The sequence below is a fragment of the Trematosphaeria pertusa genome, assembly GCF_010094035.1.
Source record: "Trematosphaeria pertusa strain CBS 122368 unplaced genomic scaffold BU26scaffold_16, whole genome shotgun sequence".
In the NCBI taxonomy this organism is placed as follows: Eukaryota; Fungi; Ascomycota; class Dothideomycetes; order Pleosporales; family Trematosphaeriaceae; genus Trematosphaeria; species Trematosphaeria pertusa.
The window spans coordinates 538416-559606 of record NW_022987227.1 but is presented as its reverse complement, the minus strand read 5'-3'; the positions used below and the strand labels follow the sequence as shown (position 1 = coordinate 559606).

General features: G+C 54.8%; 10 protein-coding genes across 10 annotated transcripts; 4 read left to right on the top strand and 6 right to left on the bottom strand.

The window, feature by feature from the left end:
- Positions 1–129: 129 nt before the first annotated feature.
- Positions 130–1780, bottom strand: BU26DRAFT_523367 (uncharacterized protein). The gene is made up of 2 exons (XM_033830031.1): positions 546–1780; positions 130–488 (listed from the first exon to the last, which is right to left on the bottom strand). The coding sequence occupies exon 1, from the start codon at positions 1528–1530 to the stop codon at positions 622–624; it is 909 nt and encodes a 302-aa protein (XP_033678786.1). The 5' UTR covers positions 1531–1780; the 3' UTR covers positions 130–488; positions 546–621.
- A 304-nt stretch (positions 1781–2084) lies between these two features.
- On the bottom strand, positions 2085–2795 carry BU26DRAFT_609109 (uncharacterized protein; the record flags this gene model as incomplete). The annotated part of the gene is made up of 1 exon (XM_033835903.1): positions 2085–2795. The coding sequence occupies one exon, from the start codon at positions 2793–2795 to the stop codon at positions 2085–2087; it is 711 nt and encodes a 236-aa protein (XP_033678785.1).
- Positions 2796–3143: 348 nt separating this feature from the next.
- BU26DRAFT_580929 (putative 12-oxophytodienoate reductase) lies at positions 3144–4156 on the bottom strand (the record flags this gene model as incomplete). The annotated part of the gene is made up of 2 exons (XM_033834480.1): positions 3144–3557; positions 3638–4156. Coding segments are annotated over 2 exons (933 nt in total), but the record flags the coding sequence as incomplete, so codon positions are not given.
- A 351-nt stretch (positions 4157–4507) lies between these two features.
- BU26DRAFT_580919 (uncharacterized protein) lies at positions 4508–5011 on the bottom strand (the record flags this gene model as incomplete). Its single annotated transcript, XM_033834479.1, has 1 exon — positions 4508–5011. The coding sequence occupies exon 1, from the start codon at positions 4958–4960 to the stop codon at positions 4508–4510; it is 453 nt and encodes a 150-aa protein (XP_033678783.1). The 5' UTR covers positions 4961–5011.
- Positions 5012–5116: 105 nt separating this feature from the next.
- BU26DRAFT_492569 (mitochondrial 54S ribosomal protein YmL16) lies at positions 5117–6305 on the bottom strand. Its single transcript, XM_033826121.1, has 2 exons — positions 5897–6305; positions 5117–5845 (listed from the first exon to the last, which is right to left on the bottom strand). The coding sequence occupies exons 1-2, from the start codon at positions 6279–6281 to the stop codon at positions 5472–5474; spliced, it is 759 nt and encodes a 252-aa protein (XP_033678782.1). The 5' UTR covers positions 6282–6305; the 3' UTR covers positions 5117–5471.
- A 405-nt stretch (positions 6306–6710) lies between these two features.
- BU26DRAFT_109008 (uncharacterized protein) lies at positions 6711–8833 on the top strand. The gene is made up of 2 exons (XM_033819366.1): positions 6711–6764; positions 6853–8833. Exon 2 carries the CDS (start codon positions 6892–6894, stop codon positions 8623–8625), a length of 1734 nt encoding a protein of 577 aa, XP_033678781.1. The 5' UTR covers positions 6711–6764; positions 6853–6891; the 3' UTR covers positions 8626–8833.
- A 405-nt stretch (positions 8834–9238) lies between these two features.
- Positions 9239–11756, bottom strand: BU26DRAFT_523364 (uncharacterized protein). Its single transcript, XM_033830030.1, has 6 exons — positions 11348–11756; positions 11219–11293; positions 11088–11164; positions 10871–11029; positions 9832–10820; positions 9239–9777 (listed from the first exon to the last, which is right to left on the bottom strand). Exons 1-6 carry the CDS (start codon positions 11388–11390, stop codon positions 9684–9686), a joined length of 1437 nt encoding a protein of 478 aa, XP_033678780.1. The 5' UTR covers positions 11391–11756; the 3' UTR covers positions 9239–9683.
- A 294-nt stretch (positions 11757–12050) lies between these two features.
- On the top strand, positions 12051–17971 carry BU26DRAFT_523363 (uncharacterized protein). Its single transcript, XM_033830029.1, has 3 exons — positions 12051–15182; positions 15234–15503; positions 15554–17971. Exons 1-3 carry the CDS (start codon positions 12162–12164, stop codon positions 17609–17611), a joined length of 5349 nt encoding a protein of 1782 aa, XP_033678779.1. The 5' UTR covers positions 12051–12161; the 3' UTR covers positions 17612–17971.
- Positions 17972–18011: 40 nt separating this feature from the next.
- BU26DRAFT_523362 (galactose mutarotase-like protein) lies at positions 18012–19422 on the top strand. Its single transcript, XM_033830028.1, has 3 exons — positions 18012–18443; positions 18564–18881; positions 18936–19422. The coding sequence occupies exons 1-3, from the start codon at positions 18177–18179 to the stop codon at positions 19311–19313; spliced, it is 963 nt and encodes a 320-aa protein (XP_033678778.1). The 5' UTR covers positions 18012–18176; the 3' UTR covers positions 19314–19422.
- Positions 19423–19646: 224 nt separating this feature from the next.
- On the top strand, positions 19647–21145 carry BU26DRAFT_523361 (uncharacterized protein). The gene has a single exon (XM_033830027.1). It carries the CDS (start codon positions 19680–19682, stop codon positions 21114–21116), a length of 1437 nt encoding a protein of 478 aa, XP_033678777.1. The 5' UTR covers positions 19647–19679; the 3' UTR covers positions 21117–21145.
- Positions 21146–21191: the final 46 nt, after the last annotated feature.

Sequence of the window (21191 nt, the reverse complement as noted above, 5' to 3'; positions counted from 1 at the left end):
GCCAGACAGTAGCGCAGTTGCTCCGAGTAGCCAATCACGGCCGTCGTGCCGAGCAGCGTGGAGAGCATATTTTCGAAACCACCATTTCCGTCTGACGGTGCACCTGCACAGTAGACAACATGCTGTAGCTTCGACCGATAGTCCCTGCAAGCAGATACCGTCAGCATGGAGCCGCTTTCTGGAATGTCCGCAAGGCACGCCTGTTCTGTTCCTCATCCGTCACCCCTTTTTCCCCCCCTCATCATAAGCGCCCCTACGATCCACATTGTATCAATCCTGAACACCGCCATGCATCTTCCAGGCGCTTACATCCATATTCATTTGCTTGCGTGGGGCAGCATGCGTCCGCCGGCCTATCGACCATGTCCGTCTCACTCAGCCCTGCGGACTTGCCCTTCCTGATCCGTCATTGAGCATTCCCTTTTCGTCAGGACGCCGTTTCGAATCACGCAATACACCACATTGTTGGGCGCGGATATCGCATGCAGGTGATGGATTTGCCAGACTCGTAAGGGGCAAAAGCTCGACGCTGATCCATCTCACAGAAAGCGAGACTCCACACCTCCAACCATCGCCCAGCATCGAGACACTAAGCGCCTCCCCCTACCCCACTACACTTTCCTACTTCGCCTTCCCTCCTTCCTTTTCCTTGTTCGCGTCCCTCACCCACTCGCACTCGTCCGCCCGCATGTCCAGATCCTCCCACCCATGCACCTCCATCTCTGCGAGCGTCTCCGTATTCTCGCGCAACCACTGCCACTGCAACGCAGCCCCAGCTGCTGCAGTTAACACTCGAATCGTACCCCAGCTCGCCACCACCTCGTCTGTTAGGAGCATGTGGTGATCCAGCTCGGTTGCATGATGCCTCATAGCATCGCTCAGTTTCTTCGTCGCGTAGCCCTCCGCCGGAGCCTGAACCAGCGTCGGAAGCATGTTCAGCATGAGCGGGCGACGATTCGGATATTGCAGATTCTGGAGGGGCGCTGGCGGTGGAACAGGTACTTTGGCGGGCGGCTTGCTCTCCATGACAATCAACTGATTAGAATCTCGCTTCGTCCACTCGCGCAACATATCGTACCGCAGCACGATCTTGACCGACAATTGCCTCTTCACGCTGTGCAGCCTGAACAGTAGCGCTCGATTCTGCGCAATCTGCTCGGGGATCAGCGTCCGCGTCACCAGGAACAGGAACTCCTCCAGCAGCTCCCGTCCGTTGAGCGGATTTGCGAGTACCGTCGAGAGTACCTCGCCCCAGTTGGTCGTCCGCTCGGGGTCCTTGAGGAGAGTTGTGGTGGCGGGTCGGAGTTGCGGGTGCAGTGCTGCGAATTCGAGGATCGCGTCGAGGGAGGCGTCGAGGGTGCCGGCGAATGGCGAGGGGACGGTGGGAGGGAGCTTGTAGTGCGCCGGGACTTTCGTCTGCGGGGCTGGAGGAGGCGTGCCGGTCTGTGTAGGCTCATCTGAGTTAGCGGAGAAGACGCTGATGGCTCGCGTGACAGGAGCCGTTGTTCGACGACCGTTGGGTTGGGCCATGGTGTAGTAGAGTGTAGGGTGCGAAAAGAGTGCAGCTACGTCAGTTGAAGAGGTTTTTGTAGGGGGAAGGTTCTTTCTATTGTGGCTGAGATTATGCAATAGTTGCCTGGGTGAAAGCAGAGTGTCGAGGTGGGAGCGAATTGAGGTGAAACGTTTGTGACTTTGTCATTAGGCTATCAGAATATCTCCAGAGGGCTTTCACCAGTTTCCCAGATCGCGGAAGGTGTGAACTACGGCGGCAGGAATTCGGGAGCCTGAACTGCTTCAGTAGACTACTAACGGTTCCCATTGAAGACGCGGCGGATGGGCAGGGGAAACGGGCAGACTGGAGGATTTGTCGGGTCATGACGCCGTTCACAAGGGGAGGAACAAGTGCTCAGGTAAGTATGATGAACGAATTGATTGCCACAGAGCCCGCTCTACATCTTGGCTCCTGTTGTATCCGTATCCTCAGTCTAAAACGGATCTTCACGCCTGAAGCTTTCCGTGTCCTTCAGCATAAGTGCCGAAACATCCCAAAAGCACCCCTATCCAAAGCCTAGCCTATGATCCGCCTAAGCATATATCTCCGTTTCCACGCCCACCCAGTCCTGCTGTTGATAATACCTCAGTCTCGCGTTATTGCCAGCCAGCCACCAGAAGAGATGGAGTACCCTTGCCGTCCTCAGAAGAAGAGCTCCAGGGACGATCCGGCGAATGACCGACTCGTGTTCGTTCAGATAGAGGTCAAGTTGAGACCGACGATGCTGAAGCTGAACTGGAACCGAAAGCGGAGTATTCGGGGGCATGTTAAGCCACTGGAGGAAATCCGTTCCATTCGGCGTCGGATCTGAAGGGACAACGCTCCGGACGGGGATATCCAGGGCTGGAAAACTGACTGGCTCCATGTCCGGCCGCACATGGTCGTTTATGTTCCAGGCATCGTAGCGGAGTCGGATGTTCGACGGCAGATCGCGCCTGGCGAGGTACATGTCAAGGACCATCTTCCGATTATCGATAATGGTGAGCGGGAGGACAAATCTAGTAATGAAGACGTAGAGGTCTTGAAGGTTGCCGTAGCCTTGCCTTCCCTTTGAGAGAAAGTAGCCCATGAGGGAAGTCCAGTCTGGCTCTGCGGCATAAACATCCGGGCGACTGATGTGGGCGAGGAGAATGGAGGGAACGTCTCGCAAGGGCTCCTGATATCGTGGCATATCGTTGAAGTCTCCAAACAGCCGCTCCGGGCAGCGGAAGGGATGGATTAGGTCGTCCGGATTGCAGCTCATCTTGTCTTGAAGTGCAAGAGAGACCGAAAGTAATATAGGGAAGTCTTCGAAGAGAAGAGATAAAGAATGAACGAAAGAAGGTAGGATAGTGCTCGAAAATGAGGATTCAGCCCCACTATTTATCATACATGCTGCTTCTCGAACTTCCGCTATCGGATGCTTCGATATCCGCAAACTCGGAGCATATTTCGGGCGAATGATCACCTGTTGACGTTCATCACGCTCGTGCTTCCAAAGTTGACATTCTAGTCATACTTGAAGTCACGGACAAACGCAGAATGTGCCGGGGAAGGAGCGCAGGGGCATGCAAACGGTAGGAACATTGGGCACTCTGACCACCCCAACACTCTAGGAGATGACCTCAATCTCTTTCTGAGCCTCCACTCCTTCGACAGCCTCCAAATTCCTCTTCTTGTTCTGCTGTTCTTCCCAGGTTAGATAGTCCGTGTACCCGATCCATCGGTCCTCCACCGGTATCGGCCCATAGAACGTATCTCTGTCGTACTTGGTCAACAGTCGCCCGTGTTCCAGCCTCTCCACCAGGTCTGGGTTGCTGATAAAGTAGCGCCCCATGGCCAGGGCATCGTATTCACCGGATTCGATCACGCCCCAGCAGTTAGTGTCGTTCCAGCCGCCCGCAGAGAAGAAAGGCGTGTCACCCATGATTTGACGCAGAAATTTAAGATTAATAGTCGTTGGATCAATCCCCCACGAGCGGATCACGGTGTCCTTCTCCGCCATAGGCTGAATTTGTTCAAAGCGCTGGAGGAGGCGTTAGAGGATCCAGGATCCCTTCGAGCTGAGATGCGAGGGAAAGGTACGTTCGAGGGGAAGGTACTAACCGGTTCTATCAAGGAGATGTATGACATGTCGGGGATCCTCTTCTTCAACTGCTCGCACAGGAAGCTCCACGTCTCTACCCGCTGTTCTCCTCTAGCTTGATTGAAAAGGCCAAAGGGAGTCAACCTGATAGCGCAGTTCTCGCCTCCGACAGTCTTGGCCAGCGCCTCCATCAGCTCGATAACGAAACGACACCGCTTCTCAGGAGTGCCTCCGTACTCGTCGGTCCGCTTGTTGATGTTAGATGAGAGGAACTGCTCTGGTAGATACCCGTTCGCGCCGTGCACCTCTATGCCGTCGAAGCCTGCCTCCATCGCCATCTTCGCAGCGTTGCAGTAGTAATCAATCGTCCGTTTGATGTGGTCTTTGGTGAGTTCGATGGGTGGGAAGTCGGAGTATGCGACGGGGCCGGAGCACCCCGGCGGAGTCATTCGTGTATATGCTTCTGGTCCTTCCAATGGCGTCACGGATGGTCCGACACTGGGCATGCCGGTGAACGGTTGTAGGGTAGTGCGACCTGCCACCCCCAAGCACACCAGGATAACAGGGTGAAGGAACTCTTTATGATACTCCCGAGATCATTGCCGTTGCAGGCATGCTTTAGCGCTCCTTTTCGTAAGCACTCTACGAGTAGCTAACCCCCGATCCCCATCACCCCTTCCTCGCCAACACCCACAAGAACGGCGAATCTACAACATCCTGCCTAACTTCCCTAACCAGTACCTCCAACCCCGTCTCCTCCACCATCTTCACACTTCCTTCCTTCCCCCAACCACTCGAAAACATCCACCCCTTTTCACTCAACCACTTCTCCTCCACCGCGACTGGTTCCTCTATCTCCGCGAAGTTGGCTAGAGTCCACCAGGCTTTAGCTAGTTGCCTATCCGCTTTACGAGCTCCGTCTGCTCGGCACGAGGGAGATGGATGATAGAGTAAAAGCCGATGACAGCGTCAAGGCAGGAGGAAGGGAAGGAGAGGGTCATCATGTCGCCCTCAACAAGAGTTAGTTTCGATGCATAAGAAAGCAGATTTTCGCGAGCAAGGGCGACCTGTGTGGATGATAGGTTGTTTGCCGTGACGTGAATATTTGGCTTTGCGTGCTCAGGGAGAGTTCTGGTTCCCGGGATGCCCGCACCGCAGCCGAGCTCTTGAACGGAGGCAATTTCTTTGTTGGTAGAGCTGAGGAGGGAGAGCAGACGGGATAGGTAGTCGAGGCGGATAGGGTCGTGCTCTGTGACGAACTGCGTATTGTATTGGGTGGTGATGGCGTCGTACGAGAATTTGAGGCGGGCTTTGAGGTCTGAGGGGATGGCGGTGGAATCCATTACCTCCTACTGCTAATTTGAAGGTTTTGTGGAGGCGTATTATGGAAACTTGGTTGTGGAGAGGTCAAGCTGTGGTCGATTGGGAGTATATCAAAGAGAGTGCTTTTGGATTTGCAATTACCCCGTCAAAGTAATCAGCAATGAAAGTTGATGAGGGAAGATAGCACCCAAGAAGATCGCTGCCTAGAATGGAATATTAAGGGCAGAAGGGCAGAAGGGCTAATCCGAATCTGCGGTATGCGGCACTACCCAGGTAACACCCACTATCTTAGTTCGTATTTGCTGCGCTGCCTATACAGATTTACCGTACCTCTCCCGCCGCTGATGTTCTGCGCTGCATTGGATCTTTGCGCTATCAACGTAGGAATTTATGAGAGTGACACAGGAGGTGAGCTCCCGCTGCTTATGGGTGCGTATCTGATCCCAGATGGTTTTGCAGTGTCTTCATCAAGCGTCACATATAATACACTCGCCATGCATATAGTACAACTTTCAAGCACAGATCCAGCGCTCACTTGATCTTCTTGTTCTTCAGCTTGATCGTTTCCCCATTGACAAATATGCCCTTGCCCTTGTACGGCTCTGGTTTCCTCCACATCCGTATCCTTGCAGCAAACTGCATTACCACCTCTTTCTCCGGCCCTTCTAGCAACAGCCGCGTTGGCTGCGGCGTGCTCGCCTTTACCCCCTTGGGGATACCGAGCTCGACAGGGTGAGAGTATCCGACCTTCAGGTTTACGAATTGCTGGCCGGGGTATTCGGGCTCGACGGTGGTGGCGGTGGGCTCGACTGAGGCACGGTAGCCGACGCCGACGAGACGGAGGATGGCGGAGTGGCCTTCGCTGACGCCGAGGATGTGGTTCTGGAGGTAGGCGCGCGTTGTCCCTAGCCTGTGTTAGCTCCCGTAGCAGCTGAGCCCAATTGCAAGATGCATACCCCACATAGCTCTCTGCTTCGCGTCCGAAGAGTCCTGCACCGAGAGCGTTGGGCCGGCTAGAGAGGGATCTTGATTGATGTTCACGTAGGAAGGAACCTCAATTGACAGCTCCCCTAGCGGCCCTTTGATCTGCACCGTTGACATTGACTGCACTCGCGCTCCCCTCCCGCGCGCCGACGGCGCAATCACTCTGAATGACACCCCAGGCGGTACTGACAGCGGCGCGGATCCGATCTTAGATTGGCATGGTGAGGTTGTTGCGAAACTTCTGCAGGCGACGGGTGCGTGGAAAGCCGGCAAAGCAAAGGGAGGGATTGACTCTGGTGCCTGGATTGATGCTGCTGCAAGGCGCTGAGCGCAGCGTCGGCGTGCGGGAGCGAACATGGTTGACCTTCTAGTTGCGGACGTGACGCCCAAGTTTTCTGGAGTGCATGCGAGACTCGAGCCTTACCTGCTTAGGTAAGCCGTCCGTCTGCCCAGGTGCTGTGCCGACGCCTGCTGGTCCCGTGCTCACGCGACGGATGCCTAACGCACCTGCCTGATTTCGCAGTCGAGTCAGCCGTTGTGGCCCGTGCACCCCGCGCGCAGTGCGCGCGCCCTCCACTATAAATTCCCCCACGCCTCACCAATCCTCCCACCACATTGTCCGTTCCCCTGCTGACAGCATCAGATCACTAGGATTTCGAGAAAACACACCATCTCGCTGCCGGGCTTCATAAAATCACCAGTCGTCAGCCCTCACTTGGGCTGAGCCGCGCACGCTTCAGTAACGGGTCCTCTCACCTCTACGCGACGTCAAACATAGAGTGTTGTCCTTATATCACTTCTTCTTCGAGCTTCTGTGGTCTCTAGGCAAGTCGTTGGTATATATGTTCACCTTTCCTATTCTTCTGACTTCTCTACCGCAATGTCTTTGACACAACTTCTGATCCCTACTAACATCTGTCTGGTTGACTGAAGAATCTCCGGGAGCTCGTCCTATTCGACCGTCGAGATGAGGTTCGGGATTGGAGCCGTTGCCTTTGCGGTCCTGACGGGATTGCATGTCGCCAAACCGGCCGTCCACAACCCATATCCGGGGACGACCAATTCTACTCAGAATCTCAATCTTGTCGACCTGCTACATAGCTCCTCTGTCGAGCACCAGAAGAACTACGTGCGAGCCATACAGATTCTCGAAAAGACAAACACGCAGCCAATATGTCAGCGACGGGCGGCAATGAACCTTATCAATGACTGTCGAGAACTTGAACAGCAACCCAACCACGATGACTCCAAGACCGAGGAGGCTCTGGAGTTCCAAAAGGATGCTTATGCCACGCGGCTTGCCGTCTGTGAGATCGACCGTGCCAAAGCCAGGATCCCAGATGCATGCTCCGTGGCTACACTCTCGTCGGAGGCCTGCCACCAGAAGCAAGGATGGCGCTTCTACCTCCAACGCCGTTCGCATAATTCGACGACGGAGTTATGCTACCCGCAAGCCAGTCCCAAGCAAGTCGCGGCCTGCATGAAAGCTCTACACGACAAGCCCCAAGACTGGACGTCTTTCAGCAACGCTCGCCAGAATGCGTTGACCATGTGCCAAGCCAGCAGGGATGCCATGGAGAGGGAGAAGACCCTGAGCCAATACAAGAGCCTATCGGATGCCATCGAGCACATGTCACAAGCCTTGTTCAAGGCCATGAAGAATTTTCATGAGGAGAGATTGAACCAAGAGAGGTTTGCCGAGCAAGTCAAATTGACCGAAGAGGAGACGTTCCAAGCCGTCCGAAGGGTGCTCTCCAGTGTAGGCGATCTTGGTGCATATGTTGAGGCGTTGACATCCGAGACCGTCCTTCTCCGATCTCGCGTCAATGCAACTTTCGCAAATGCAAGAGAAAATGTGATGGCGGTTTACAAAGATCTGGCCAAAGCGGGTTTGGAGTTCGCAAAAGCAAAGGACGTAGAGCTCTACGGAAAGCTTCAGCAAGCTATCGACGAGATCGGCTCTCTCAAGGATTTAGTCGATGAGATCAAGGACAAAGCGGCCGACACGGTCGTCACCCTTCATGAGGCAAAAGAGGACGCCAATGCGGTGGTACAAAGCGTCCGTACCACCCACCAGCTAGTCGACGCCATATTCCAGCGTCTCAATACGGCCATGGCAATAATGGACCGTGTCGAGAACATGATACGCACTTACATATTCACGATCGCATGGACCATCACCTTCGTCGGTTCCTGGGCAACGTACAGCAGAATCGCTGGGTGGTTCACCCTAGTGTCCGGCGCAGTCTTCATGGTTCAAACTGCCGAATTCTGGAAGCAGCTCGACCTCGTCGTAGAAGCCTCTCGCTTATTCGTTGTTGCGCTTATGGACGGTTCGCCTGACGCCGTAATCGGGACAATCGTCGTCAACAGTATTCTCATCTTCTGCTATTGGAGACCGATTGCAGCGACTATCCACACACTCTTCGGCGCCTTTGTCTATCATGGTACCACCACCTCCCGGGTCGTTAGCGATTACACCCGACTGCTTGCAAGGGCTAGCCAGCCACTCTTCGGTGGACTTCTCTTTCCTATCACCGCTATCTCTCGAGCCATTGGCGATTACCTCGGACTATCACGTCGTCACGGCGGGGCGCTCCCCCATTTAGTTCAAACTCCTGTCCCTCCAGCAACCTCCTTCGCTGAGGTGACGTCCAATCGACTTAGGAGCTCTCGACGCGCTCAGTCAGAGGGTCTCTAATTGCCTCCAACCTGCTCAACATGTACTTCGGCATGTCCAACTTTGATCAGCAGTCCCTACTTCGACATGCTTCGCGCCTATGTCGAATACCCACCGGTAGACGAGTGGACGATGTACGATATGTACCACTATCTAACGACCTTTCTTTTTCCTTCCTATGGGCGGCGCAACGAATCGATGGCGTCTATACCTTCGACGAATATACCCCTTTTTCGATACCGCATGGGTGGCGCTCGGAGCTTATGTTTCGTCGTGGATTCCTATCTTTCTCTGTACGCGGTGAAGGTATCGGCGGAACAACTTTATGCATGCTTTTTTCGTGTGGACTTCCATGTACGATATGTCCTTGGGCGAGGGCTATCATTTCTGAACGAGGTTATTAGCCATGGGCCATTTCACGGTATCTAGTGGTGCATATGGGAGGCGTTCTCCAGGGAGATGTACTATGTGGCTGGCGAAGGGTGCTTACATGCTTTTCTTCATCGTGTGCTTTTCATAGAACAAAGATTCTTCATCACCAAGCTTGTAATGTCGTGAAGTGATTGCATCAAATATATTGGAACCATATGTGCGCATCTGCCACGCTCGCTGAGCGCCTTCAGAGTATGTTATCATCACGTACGCCATACGGGCGGCGATGCCGCGTCTCCGCCTAAGTTTACAAGGCTGAAGGCATCCATGTTGGGTTTTCCACATCGGGCTGGTGGCGGCTACGCTGCGGTTCTCTGCTGTCCCCTTCATCTATGCTTCACTGGCTGAAGGCCTCCGGGCTGACTTATCCCAACTACACTTTGAGGTGGCGATGCTGTGCTGTGCTGTGCTATCATCTCTGCTTGCGCTAAAGCTGTTGAAGCTTCTAGGTTGACATATCCCACGCAAAGACTCCTATAAGGCGGTGATGCATTTCTTACGCGCTGGTGAATGGCTATGAAATATCAAATAGCCACCCTTGGCTCCCGATTCTGCTAGAGCCGTACCGCAACACCCATTGCTGATATCCCACGCTTTTGATGCCAACCAGACTAAACAGGGAAACAGAAGGGAAACACAGGTAGCAATTACTCAGCATCATCCGGAAGTTCCTCGATACGCCCGGATCTGTAAGCTTCCTCCACGGGATTCTTGACGTCCACTACGCCTGTTGCTTTGAGCCTAGCACGCCGTTAGTTCTAGCCACGGTCCCGGAGTTGAGACATATTTGCGTACCGTTCGAATAGCACAAACAACCTCTCCGCCTCCCTCTCCTTCTCTTCCTCCGTCATCGGCAGACCTTGGACCGGCTCCTCGGCATCTAGCCTCTGCCCAGTGATAGGATTCACCGGTATACCCTTGTCCGAGTTCGCTGTTGCATGTGCTTCCATCGCATTCTCCGGCATCTGGATGTTATTGCTGAGCAGGAAGCCTGAGGCGAATCCGTAGCCGACGTTCTGCACAAATTTGCTGGCGTCCTTGCCGGACAGCTCAAACATCATGGAGGATATGGAGCCACGGAGCGAAGGCGTCATGGCGGAGGTGGAGAGGCGGAGCAGGCGCGCGGAGAGTGTGTCGGATTGGCCGAGCGGGCGCGAGCGCTCTTCGTCTGTGGGGAGGAGGAGCCATTCCATGTATTTCCTCACGCTTTCGGGAGCTATTTCGTAGATGCGGCGGATGAGGGTGAGTACCGGGGCGATGGTGTCGTCGAGCTCTCGCTCGGAGTATGCGACAATGGCGTTGTCGAGGATGTTGATGAGGTGTTCGGCGTTACACTTTGCATCGATTTTCGGGAACACGGCGTTCATGCCCAGGAACTTGATTTGCTGCCCTTTTTTGTCTTCGAGATCGAGGTTTATGAGGGCATTGATGAGGTAGTTGACGGGCGCTTGGAGAGGTGGGCTTGGGATCTTCCGCCGGATGAGGATCTTGAAGATGTGTGGTATGGATTGGGAGAAATGTTCGCTCAGGTCGGGGTAGAAGTGTGTTATGTTGAAGAGGAGTTTGAGGGTCTCGGAAAGTGCCATGAGGTCCATGGGGTTGGTGTGCATTTGCGAGGCGCGTTTTGCGGACTTGGAGTATCGCTTTGCGTGGCGAGAGAGGGCGAGGTTTATGTTATCTGCGAGCTGGTTTTCACGAACGAGTTTGTCGTAGTCGAGATTTGTGTCGTAGGTCATGAGGAAGAGGATGCGGGAGAGCAGGAACTCGTCGTCGATGTTTTCGCTCTGCTCTGCAATTAGCGGGTTTTCAGGCGCTGTGGTAGATGTCGGCTTTCCCTCAGCTTATCCGCCGCTTTCGGGCCATATCCCAAGTCTACCAGTATCTGGCGCGTCTTCTGCTGGAGGAGGAGGGCGTTGGCGATACATCGGAGCGCTTCTTGCGAGACCTGCACATGGCTCTCGTCGAAGGCATAGCGGCATAATGTTCGAATGCCCTGCGGCGATGCTGCATCAGCCTATGCCTCAGAGTTACGGGAAACGCGCGCGACGTACGTCCTCTGTGAATATAGGGTCCGCATCCTCGACCGCCCGGCCGTGTACTTTGAGCCGCTCGAGCAGCTGCTTCCTGTCTGTCCAGCCTGTCAGCAGCAGGCATTAGCAGGTCTATTCGAAGGAGCTCGTACGATTCGCAGGCAGCTTCTTCGCGTCGAGGTCGGCTTTCAGTTCGGCGAGGATATTGGTGACTTCTCCGAGCTTTGCTGCGAGGGGTCAGCATGCCGATTCAGGTCCCCAGAAGCGTGGCAAGGACGAACCTTTTCCGCCGCGCGGCTTGGACTCTTGCCTGGACAACATCATTGCTGAAGAATGAGCGAAGAATGGTCGGTGGTGAGGCGTTGGACTGCGGGCGTCACTTGAAAGAAGCACGCAGGGCGCCGGTGCAGGTTGCGGAGGACCCCGCGTCGTCCCGAGCGTTCGCGGAGGAGGGACGCCCTAACCATCATGACCGGGGACGTTTCACGGGGACGTTTCACGGGGACTACATGTCAGCTCCGGAAAGGAGCAGAGATGCGTGGACTACAATTCTAGGGGCCTTGGAAGTAAACATAGTCGCTGCGGCATGTGATGGCGCTGCACCTACGCGAACCCTGTCGCGTCTGCCACTCATTGCTTGCGCATAACGGTACGAGGGAGAACGAAGAGCCACCTGGGAGACGGGATGAGACGATATCTTGCGCGTGCGTAGTCCGCCTTGGAGAATGTATTGGGGGTGTCTATTGATATGGTCGCGCTTCTGGGATCGCGTCGTCTACACGGGCCTAGAGCGGACATCCAGTTGATGAATACTATGACCGGATGGAAGACAGGCGCAGGCAACGGAATCACAAAAGAGTGACCGGGACAATGCGTGAGCGACAAGCACTCAAGGCCTACACGTGATGCACTTCACGGGAACGCGACCGTGGACGCGACGTGCTTTGGCGAACCCAGCCATTCGAACGCGGCCAGGGTGTATACCTCGACCATGCCCGCCCTTCTACGCTCCCAATTCACGGCCACTCCAACCGCAATGCGAGCGCCCATTTCTTCCGTTGTTGCTTGTTTCCAGTAATTGTTCCCAGCATAGCCATGGTGTTTTCCACGTCCAAGCTCCAGTCTCTTTCCATCCGCCCGCCAACGCCTCCAAAAGATCTCCAGGACAACGACCACGAAATCCTCGACTTTCTAGACGACCCCTTCGGCACCAAGGCCCCCGTCGCGAAGGTCATCGCGGCCAAATCGCTCCTGAACACGCCTGAGCAGTCGCCGTCGTCGGGGAGCGACCTCTCCTCGAGCTCGACCAGGAGAAAGAAGCGGGTCAACTTCGAGCTGCAGATATGCACCATACCCGAAGGCTCTCCCACCGAACAGCTTTGGACCCCTCGCCATAGCTCGCCGCTTCGCCCGCTGCCTCAGACACGCGTCTCCAAGCCATTGAAGTCGATCCTCAAGCCCTGCGACGCAACATCTACCCCACCTGCAGCTGACGGGGGCGCTGCTGCATACCAGTTCAAGTCGTTCGCCGAAATGCTCGAGTCTATAGTGAAGCAGCTGGCTTCACCGGCCCGGTCTTCGAGGTTCGATGCCTACCATTCGTTGCAGCGGACCATGCAAGCCTACGAGAAGATACCAGACACGCAGGCCTTGGTGGACAAGATGGGCCTCTTGATGCAGTTCATACGGCGGGATATGCAGGCTATTGGGGTCAACGGTACAGGGCTGGACTCGCAGCTCATCGGGCAGGCGCTGAAGTTCCTCATGGCTCTCGTCCGCATACCTGCGGTACGATCGGCTATGGACGACGACTTCTGCTCGTTCATTGTCGACCGCACCATCCAAGTCGCCGCAGATGCCGAAATGCCGAAGACCATAGTGAACACGCACCTTGCCCTGCTCATGCAGCAGAATTTCCGACCCAAGACCATGACCATCGCGCGCGTGGAGAGGATTCTAGATGTGCTCGACGGCATCCACGAGCGCGTCTCTGGCTATTCCGTTCTCGCCTACCGTATCCGGATCTACAGGAAGTTCATCCAGCAACGACCCGACATAATGACCAAGCACACAGAACGATGGTTCAAGAACACTGCCAAAGCTCTGCTTGCAGGCCAGAAGGATATCAATCAGAGCGCGCTGGACACGGCCCTCTCAGCAGCGAAAGCCATTGGTACTGACCGACACGTGGTAAAATCGGTTCTCTCCATCCTGAATCGTCAGAAGAGTGATGGAGAGACCTTCGCGAACGTCATGGCGAAAGAGCTTGAGAAGATGCTAGGCTCCGAAAACCCAGTCATAGTACCTCAGATCTGGTCCGCTGTGACTTCCTTGCTGCTGGGCTCCTTGCAAGGCCATATGTTCATTGCCATGGGCGATTGGCTCAAGGTTTTCGAGAAATGCCTTTCTTCGCCCAACGATCTCGTCAAACTCCACACCAACATCGCCTTTGGGTTTCTTCTTTACACGGTAAACATTTCAGAGGACACACCCGGCAACTGGTCCAAAATGTTTGCGAGCATACCTCTGCACCAACTGCAGCGGCGGGGTCCATGGAAGAAAACTGAGCGGGAAGCTGCGACTTCGGGCTATTTCACTCTGCTCTATTACGCGTTTCGACCTCTTGCATCTCAGAAGCAGCTCGACCGATACTGGACCCAGTTTGTCGCCGACTTCTGGAATCCTCTAGTGCATTCGTCGTCTCTGACGCACGCATTTGCGGCCTGCCGTGTCGTCTCTGCGCTTCTCCAGGGTTCTAGGAAGCCTTGGAACGAACAGCGAGCTCTTGATCTCAGACCTCATGCCATGGTCCAGCGCGAAGAACTACCACTGCTGGATCCAAAATGGGTTCGAAAGTCATTGTCACTGGTCCTCAAGTTTGTCGAAACACTCCTAGACGCTACTCCATGGGCCCCAGATGAGATTAAGGACGAACCAGTGAAGACAATGTGGTTGTCTCTCCTAAACTCCTTGATCGAAGCAAGCAGCAAAGAAGTGATGGCCTCAACCGAGTCGAAGGATGCCATGGCTCACATTGTCAACCTGTTGCGCAGAGTGTGGGACCGACACGCAGCACAACTGGCACTTTCTCAGCAGACGGAAGACAATTGGGCAGATAAATTCTGCTTCCTGCTAGAAACCGTTGTTCAAAAGCTGGGGGCGCTCCATTTTGCAGACAAATGTCTCATGCGGAATGGTGAGGATGAATTTGAAGTCGCCTCCACGCCCTCTCATCGATCCCGCCAACAAGGACCTCGGATCTCCCCTCTCCTTTATTTTGTCGATCTACTTGTCAATCAGTCCGAGGGAAAGCTTTCTGACTCCGTGCGACTGCGAGCTATGAAGCTGCTCATTGAACCTTGCTTGGAGTCTCAGAACACCCGCCTAAGCAGGCTCGAGCTGCTTCGGGACTGTTCTGCTGTTGTGGACCCCTCATCAAGAGCCATGGTCACTTTCAACTTCTGGGCCCAAATCGCCAACCTAACGAAAGCGTGTATTCAGGAGCAGCCATCCGATTCCAATGAGCGCGTGTCGCGTCAGCTTGGAAGGGAATATGACGTGATTGTTGAGATCCTCTCCTCAGGCTCCTCCTACCTTCTGAACCGTCCTCGCGGCCAAGAAGTTTTGGTGTCCTTCGCAGATACCGTACGACGCGAAGCCGGCGAGGGTGCACTCGTTCTCGCTGTGATCGAGAAAGTCTCTGAGTGCGTCGTTAACCGGGCTCCCGAAGAGGACAAGGCTGCCTGTCTGCCCTTCGTAAGCATACTACTCAGGAACCGACCTAAGATCATCGTCCGACGGACCATTGAGCAAGGGCGACAGAATCTGTGGCCATCATCACCCAACCCAGGGCGAAACCCGGACTTTGATCCCTACAACCACCTCTACGCCGCTGTCGTATCCGTCAGCGCAGCAGCTTATCGGGAGTGTGGCGGAGAAGATATCGATAAGGTCCGAGACTTACTGTCGGCGATGGTAAACTCTATTCACCAATGTCCCATTGCTCTGCTTGCTGTCTACTTGCGGAAGATCCAGGAAGCGATACGTCTTTGGGTTGAGGACCCAGATCGGAAACTGCAGAAGAAGGACGAACAGATCAAGGTCCTACACCTCCAGGTAGGTGAACCCCAGCCCAAATAGTTTGTATCTACTACTGACGCTGTGCAGGTTGTCTCTCTGTGGAAGGAAGTGTGTGCTGCAATTGAGAGACTACCTCGGAGGGATAGCCAGATCCTCCTGCATCTGGAATCCTTGATCACCCCTGGCTTCCTGAGCCGGCGACGCGGTATAGTTAACATGTCCGTTGCCACTTGGAACGCGACTTTTGGCAAGGAAGAAACTCTGTCATATCCGGCGCGGCTTGAAGAAATCCTGAGGCGACTTCGAAACACGGTCGAGCTATCGCTTCCCTCCTTGGAGGTTCGGGATGAGGGCGCTGTAAGCGCTGGAACTCTATCGATCTACAACAATGCTAATGATGAAAGCAGACTACTGAACCTTCCTTCTACGACTCGGACGATAGTGCGGTGGTCTCTGGTCACCATCTGCAAAGTCCACGTGTGAAGGAATCACCCTTCAAGATTGTCAAGTCCACTCGCAAATCTCGCTCTCCAGCGCTCTCAAGCACAAGTAGCAGAAGGATAGCGCCTCGCCCAACCCCTAAGGTCCGCCTTCGACACGACAACTCACAGATACAGTTTGAACCAATTGTCTCCTCGCCAACTGATCCCTTCAACCAAGAGTCTCAGATCTTAACCGAACGACAGAAGGAGATGATTGAACGGCAAGGGATAACCAGGAGCCTCTTCGCAAACATGGGCTCTACTTCTTCGCCTTCGCGTCCAGAAGCAGCTATGTCCATGCCGTCTCCTCTGGAACTGCACTCAGATCCTCTGAGCGTCGATGACTTGCCGACCGAGAAGTCCCGAACTCCTCTGAAGACCTTACCCTCTTTGGGTCCCATGGACGTCTTCCTCGGATCTTCACCAACGCCCCAGGCGCGCAATCGCAGCCAGCAGGTTGTTAGCGATGGCACCAGCGTGGCTACACCAACCGCCATGCGTACGGTCCGACTCCAACCCCATGCGGAAGAGCTTGGTTCTTCGCCACCTAGGTTTCAAAGAGACCCGGATGCCCAGGCCGCGGCTACCAAGAGCAACGATACTACTGAGAACATCGTGAGCGACAGTTTTGAATACAGACAGCCCGAGAGATCTTATTCTATCTCGTTTGATGATGGAACTACTGCCAACGAACATGTATTGTCTAGCGTCCTTGGCGCCGATACACCGGGCAAGGAAGCCGTCCAGGACGTGTTCACATCCGAGGCCGACGCGTCCGAGATGCCAAGCTCAACGATTGACTTGCAGCTCACGGCTCAAATTGATGCGGACATCCAGGCTCAGATGAAAGCTGTCGCCAACAGACAGTCCGAGGATGCAGTCGGAGAATCTGAAAGCGTCTTTGTTGATGCAGCTTCTCATCAGCTGCCAGAAAAGACTGTTGAATTTCATGCTAGAAGTGACACGGAAGTCGATGATACACAACCTCTCCTGCCGGCCCCTGTTGAGAAGCAACCTTTGGCATCCGGAACCAGCAGCACAAGTCGAGTGGGCGACTCTTTCTCAAGCCAAGTGGCCGAGACTGAGACCTCACAAATCCAACAGCTTCGCCGCTCCGCCCGACACTCGGCAACTTCTAGCCTCTCCCGGCCGGCCAGCGTAAAGAAACGTCGAGGTTCTACGGGTCGTGGCCTAGGCAGGCCCAAGAAGATCAAGGCAGAAGATGCCGAAGAAGAGCCTGTGCGATCACTATCACAGTCTATTCCAGACGCCGATGGTATGTTTGACAACATTGTCGTCGCATCACCGGCGGCCAGCCAGGCTCCCACAAGGAAGACTAGGAGCAGCTCGCAAGCCCGGATTGACAGTGACGTCGTTGTTCCGGAAACGACTCGGAAGCGAGGTGTCCGCCGTTCAGCCTCACTTCTGAGCCATGTCGAAACTCATTCACAAGATGTCGTAGTCGACGATACACCAGCACTCAAGAGGGCCCGACGAAGCAACAACCAAGACGTCAGCGAAGCGAAGACGTCGCCGCCCAAGGAATCTCGAGCTGCACAGGTCAAGCGCCTCAAGCACGTCCGAGTTACGCCGAAGCGTTCCTTCGAAGCCTCGTCATCCGTTCGTGCCTCCTCGGCTGCAGCCGGGGAGAAACGAAACGCAGGTCAGCAGGCAGCTGGCGAGCCCGTGCCTCCCGTGGGCGAGCAGAATGCAAATGTTGCACAGCAGCCGGTGGCAGCCGCTCGTGAAACGGAACATTCGCAGCAGGCATCTGCCGTGAGCACGCCGAGCCGTTCCTTCACTGAGCGCGTCATTCTCACACCGCGGAGCATTATCAATCAGCTCAAGCACCTAAAGGATGCCTTGTTTAGGAGCTCGCAGCTAGTGCTAGGCAGGCAGGAGGAAAGGGAGATCGACGACGCGCTGTTCGACATCAGGCGCGAAGTGCACGCCGCAGGACGCCGCGGAGAGCACGATCAGTAAGCTAGTGGTATTGCTCAATGTATTGAAGACTGGAGGGACTTGGATTACAAAATGCGGTGGATCGTGATACCGTTGGTTATCTCAAGTTTGCATCATCCGATTCCCGTGCATACTGAATTGGTGAGCTAGGCGTAGTGTAGCGATATGCTATCACGGAAAGGACCAGCCGCAGCCATCTCTAGAAGGAAGCATCTTTTCCGATACTCGGCCTGCTTTGATGTTTGTCTGCCACCAGTTGCAATTAGCCATGGTGGATACGAATGCGGCTTGATATGTGAGATATCTGAGTTCTATTTGCGGCTCCGATCCAATGGCCTTGCATCGGACCGCTTAGGCGAATGCAAGCCAGGGCTTCACCCGCTTCACCTGCTGCACCTGAAACGTTAGCGTTTCAGAAGAGGTTGCTGGGCCGGGAGAGCCCTGGAGAGCCTGTTGTCACCTGTGGTGGGGCAATGACTACCCCTCCTCCCGCCACTTTTTCTGACCGTGCCTACCCAGGTACTTCGCCGCCGTCTACTACTGTGATATATTGACCCTAATTGCCTCCTCTCGAGCATCTCCAAACATGGTCGACCGCGCCAACCGTCCGTCCGCGCTACACGCCCCGTCCGCCGCTGCCCCAGAAGCTCAGGTCGACATCGTGGGAACCGGCGCAAGCTCAAAGGTCATTGCGACGCTGCCGTCGGGTGAGAGCGTAGAGGTGCTGCTGTATGGCGCTACGGTCGTTAGCTGGAAAAGCAACGGTGGGAAGACGGAGAACCTGTGGTTGAGTGAGAAGGCGGCGCTTGATGGGTCGAAGGCTGTGAGGGGTGGCATTCCGGTTGTGTTTCCGGTGAGTCTGCTCCTCGGTCGCTGGGCCAGAAGGCTCGAGATGCTGTCTGGAATACTGTAGAGCCCTGGAGGAAGAATTGGATTTAGCGTCTGAGTATGCTGCTAACCCTGTTACGCCCAGGTCTTCGGTCCTCCCCCCAAGTCTGGCCATCCCACGTCGTCCCTCCCACAGCACGGCTTCGCCCGGACATCGCGCTGGGAATTCCTGGGCAAGTCGACCTCTGAAGACGCCCTCGACTCCCAATCCGTCAAGCTCGACTTCGGTCTCTACAGCTCAGGGCTCGCCGAGGAGGCGCGCAGAGCATGGCCGCTTGACTTCGGTCTCGTATACAGCGTCACGCTGTCGAAAGACAGCCTGCAGACGGTAGTCAATGTGCGCAACGAGGGTAACAAGAGTTTCGAGTTCCAGTTCCTGCTACACACGTATCTGAAGGTCAAGGTACGATTTCCAGGATTCCCATGGCGGGATCTGCGCTGACACGGCTTGATTTAGGATATCTCGAAAGTCGCCATCAACGGCCTCCTCGGCGTCACATACATTGACAAGGTGCTCAACGCAAGCACGCACCAGCAGTCCGAATCCTCGCTCCACATCACCGGCGAGATCGACCGCGTCTACGGCTCGATCCCGCAAGATACCACATCCGTAGTTGAGGACGGCACCTCGCGTTTCGACGTCGTGCGGGACAATCTGCAGGATACGGTGATTTGGAACCCGTGGATTGAGAAGGCGAAGGCTATGGGTGATTTCTCGCCTGATGATGGGTACAAGAATATGGTATGCGTCGAGGTCGGAGCGGTGAAGGGATGGCAGAAGCTGGAGAAGGGAGAGGTGTTTGAAGGTGGCCAGACGATTAAGAGCTTGCTCTAAGGAAAGGATAGGCGAAGCTTTAGGGGGCTATGAATTTGGATATCACGTTAGACTAAGGTTGGCAGTGACCAGGCCTATCCTCGCTTGGATGAGAGGATGTATCGGCAGGATAGCGGCCATGCAATGATGCCAACAAACAGAATGAATACAGACGAAGATACCTCATGTACCTTCAGTAGCCACCAAAGCCTTTCTCCCGTCATCACGCCCGAATCCTTCCCGAGGTCCACAGTACCTAGGTAAGGAAGAAGCCAGCACGTGATGCGTATTTGTAAGCAGCCGCCGTACTTCTGTGCTTCCAAGGTTTATATCCGCTGAAGCCTCCGAAATGTTACGAAGGGAAACCACGGAATCCATTCAAAAAAGATGCCTCCCAGAACAAATGCATGCTCAATATGCCGCAAGAAGCGCATCAAATGCGACGCAACGCTCCCGCAATGCCTCATGTGCATTCGCTTCGGCCGCCAATGCCCGGGACCGACGTCAGGCCCTGTCTTCGTCGACATGACCTCTTACGCCTCAAAGAAAAAGAAGGCGAAACGGAGTCGCAGAGAATTAGATCTGGCTCCGGGGTGCTGGTCCCCCAAATCATCCGGAATTGGACTTATACTCCCTCCTGAACTCGCGTTCGGCAAGGCAATGCAGATCTCGCAGAGGAATACCCTGAACGAGGCTTTCTTCGGAAACTTCCTACTGTATTTTACATCTACGGGAGAAGAGAAGGATCTACAGAACCGAATGACCTGGCTGCATCGACTCCCCGCTTTGTCCACGGATGGGACGAATAGCGCGCTCACGCTTGCGCTGCGGGCTACTGCGTCTGCGTACTGCGGCGTGGAAACGTCGAACATTGCGCTCCTCCAGCAGGCGTGCAAGCTGTACGGCCAAGCGTTGCACATGCACTCGCAGCTCTTGCGCTCCAAAAGGGACGTCACAGTACATATGGTGTCCACCTCCGTGCTGCTCAGCCTCTTCGAAGCAATGCAGGCCACAACTGCCGACGCATACCGCGCGCACATCAACGGCGCTGCTAAAATGATCGAAGTAACAGGCCCGGGGGAATGCCTAGAAGGCGTGCTCTGCCAGTTATTCTTCCATATACGGACGCAGATGACGTTTGTGTATTTGACGACGAGGAGCGGGGATGAGAGCAATGTGTGTGTGAGGAGGATCTTGGAAGGCACGTTGAGTTATAGAAAGTTGCCGGTTTTTCAGAAGCTGACGGGGAGCGTGAGTCGGTTGGCTGAGTGTTATGTGGGGTTGGAGGAGGAAGAGGAAGGAGAGGGTGGGAAGCAGATGAAGATTGGGTTGGGAAGTTATGTGGAGATGAAGAGCGAAGTCGACGCCTTGTGGCTTGAATACAGAGAGATGGCGGAGAAGAAGGGCGAGCAGCTCTTCTGGAAATCCTCTGCTGGCACCACTGAATACCGCGACGCTTTCACAGCCCTCTGCGTCGCGTACTTTGCTTCCGCTCGCGTCCTCCTCTCCATCCTGGCGCCTCGTCTCGCAGCGACATACCTGGATTTCATAGATTACTACGGAATGATCCTGGATGCAGCGGCGTTTCTGAGGACGAGCACGATTGGATGTGCGTATATGCGTATGGCAGCGCCGCTGTACCTTGTGGCGCTACATGGGAAGACGGTGGGGCAGAGAGATATAGCGGTGGAGATCTTCGAAGAGTGGAGACTGGGGAGTATGGGCGGGATTAGCAAACTGGCGCTGGAGAGGATATATGCTAGTAAGATGCTGGAACAAAGAACTGATGATCCACCGAAGGGCGGGATGGCAACAGTTGGATGATAGAATAGGACAAACAAACTTCATTGATACACTCATGCTCTGAGCTTCATGCAGAAGGCTATCATGAGCCGGTGG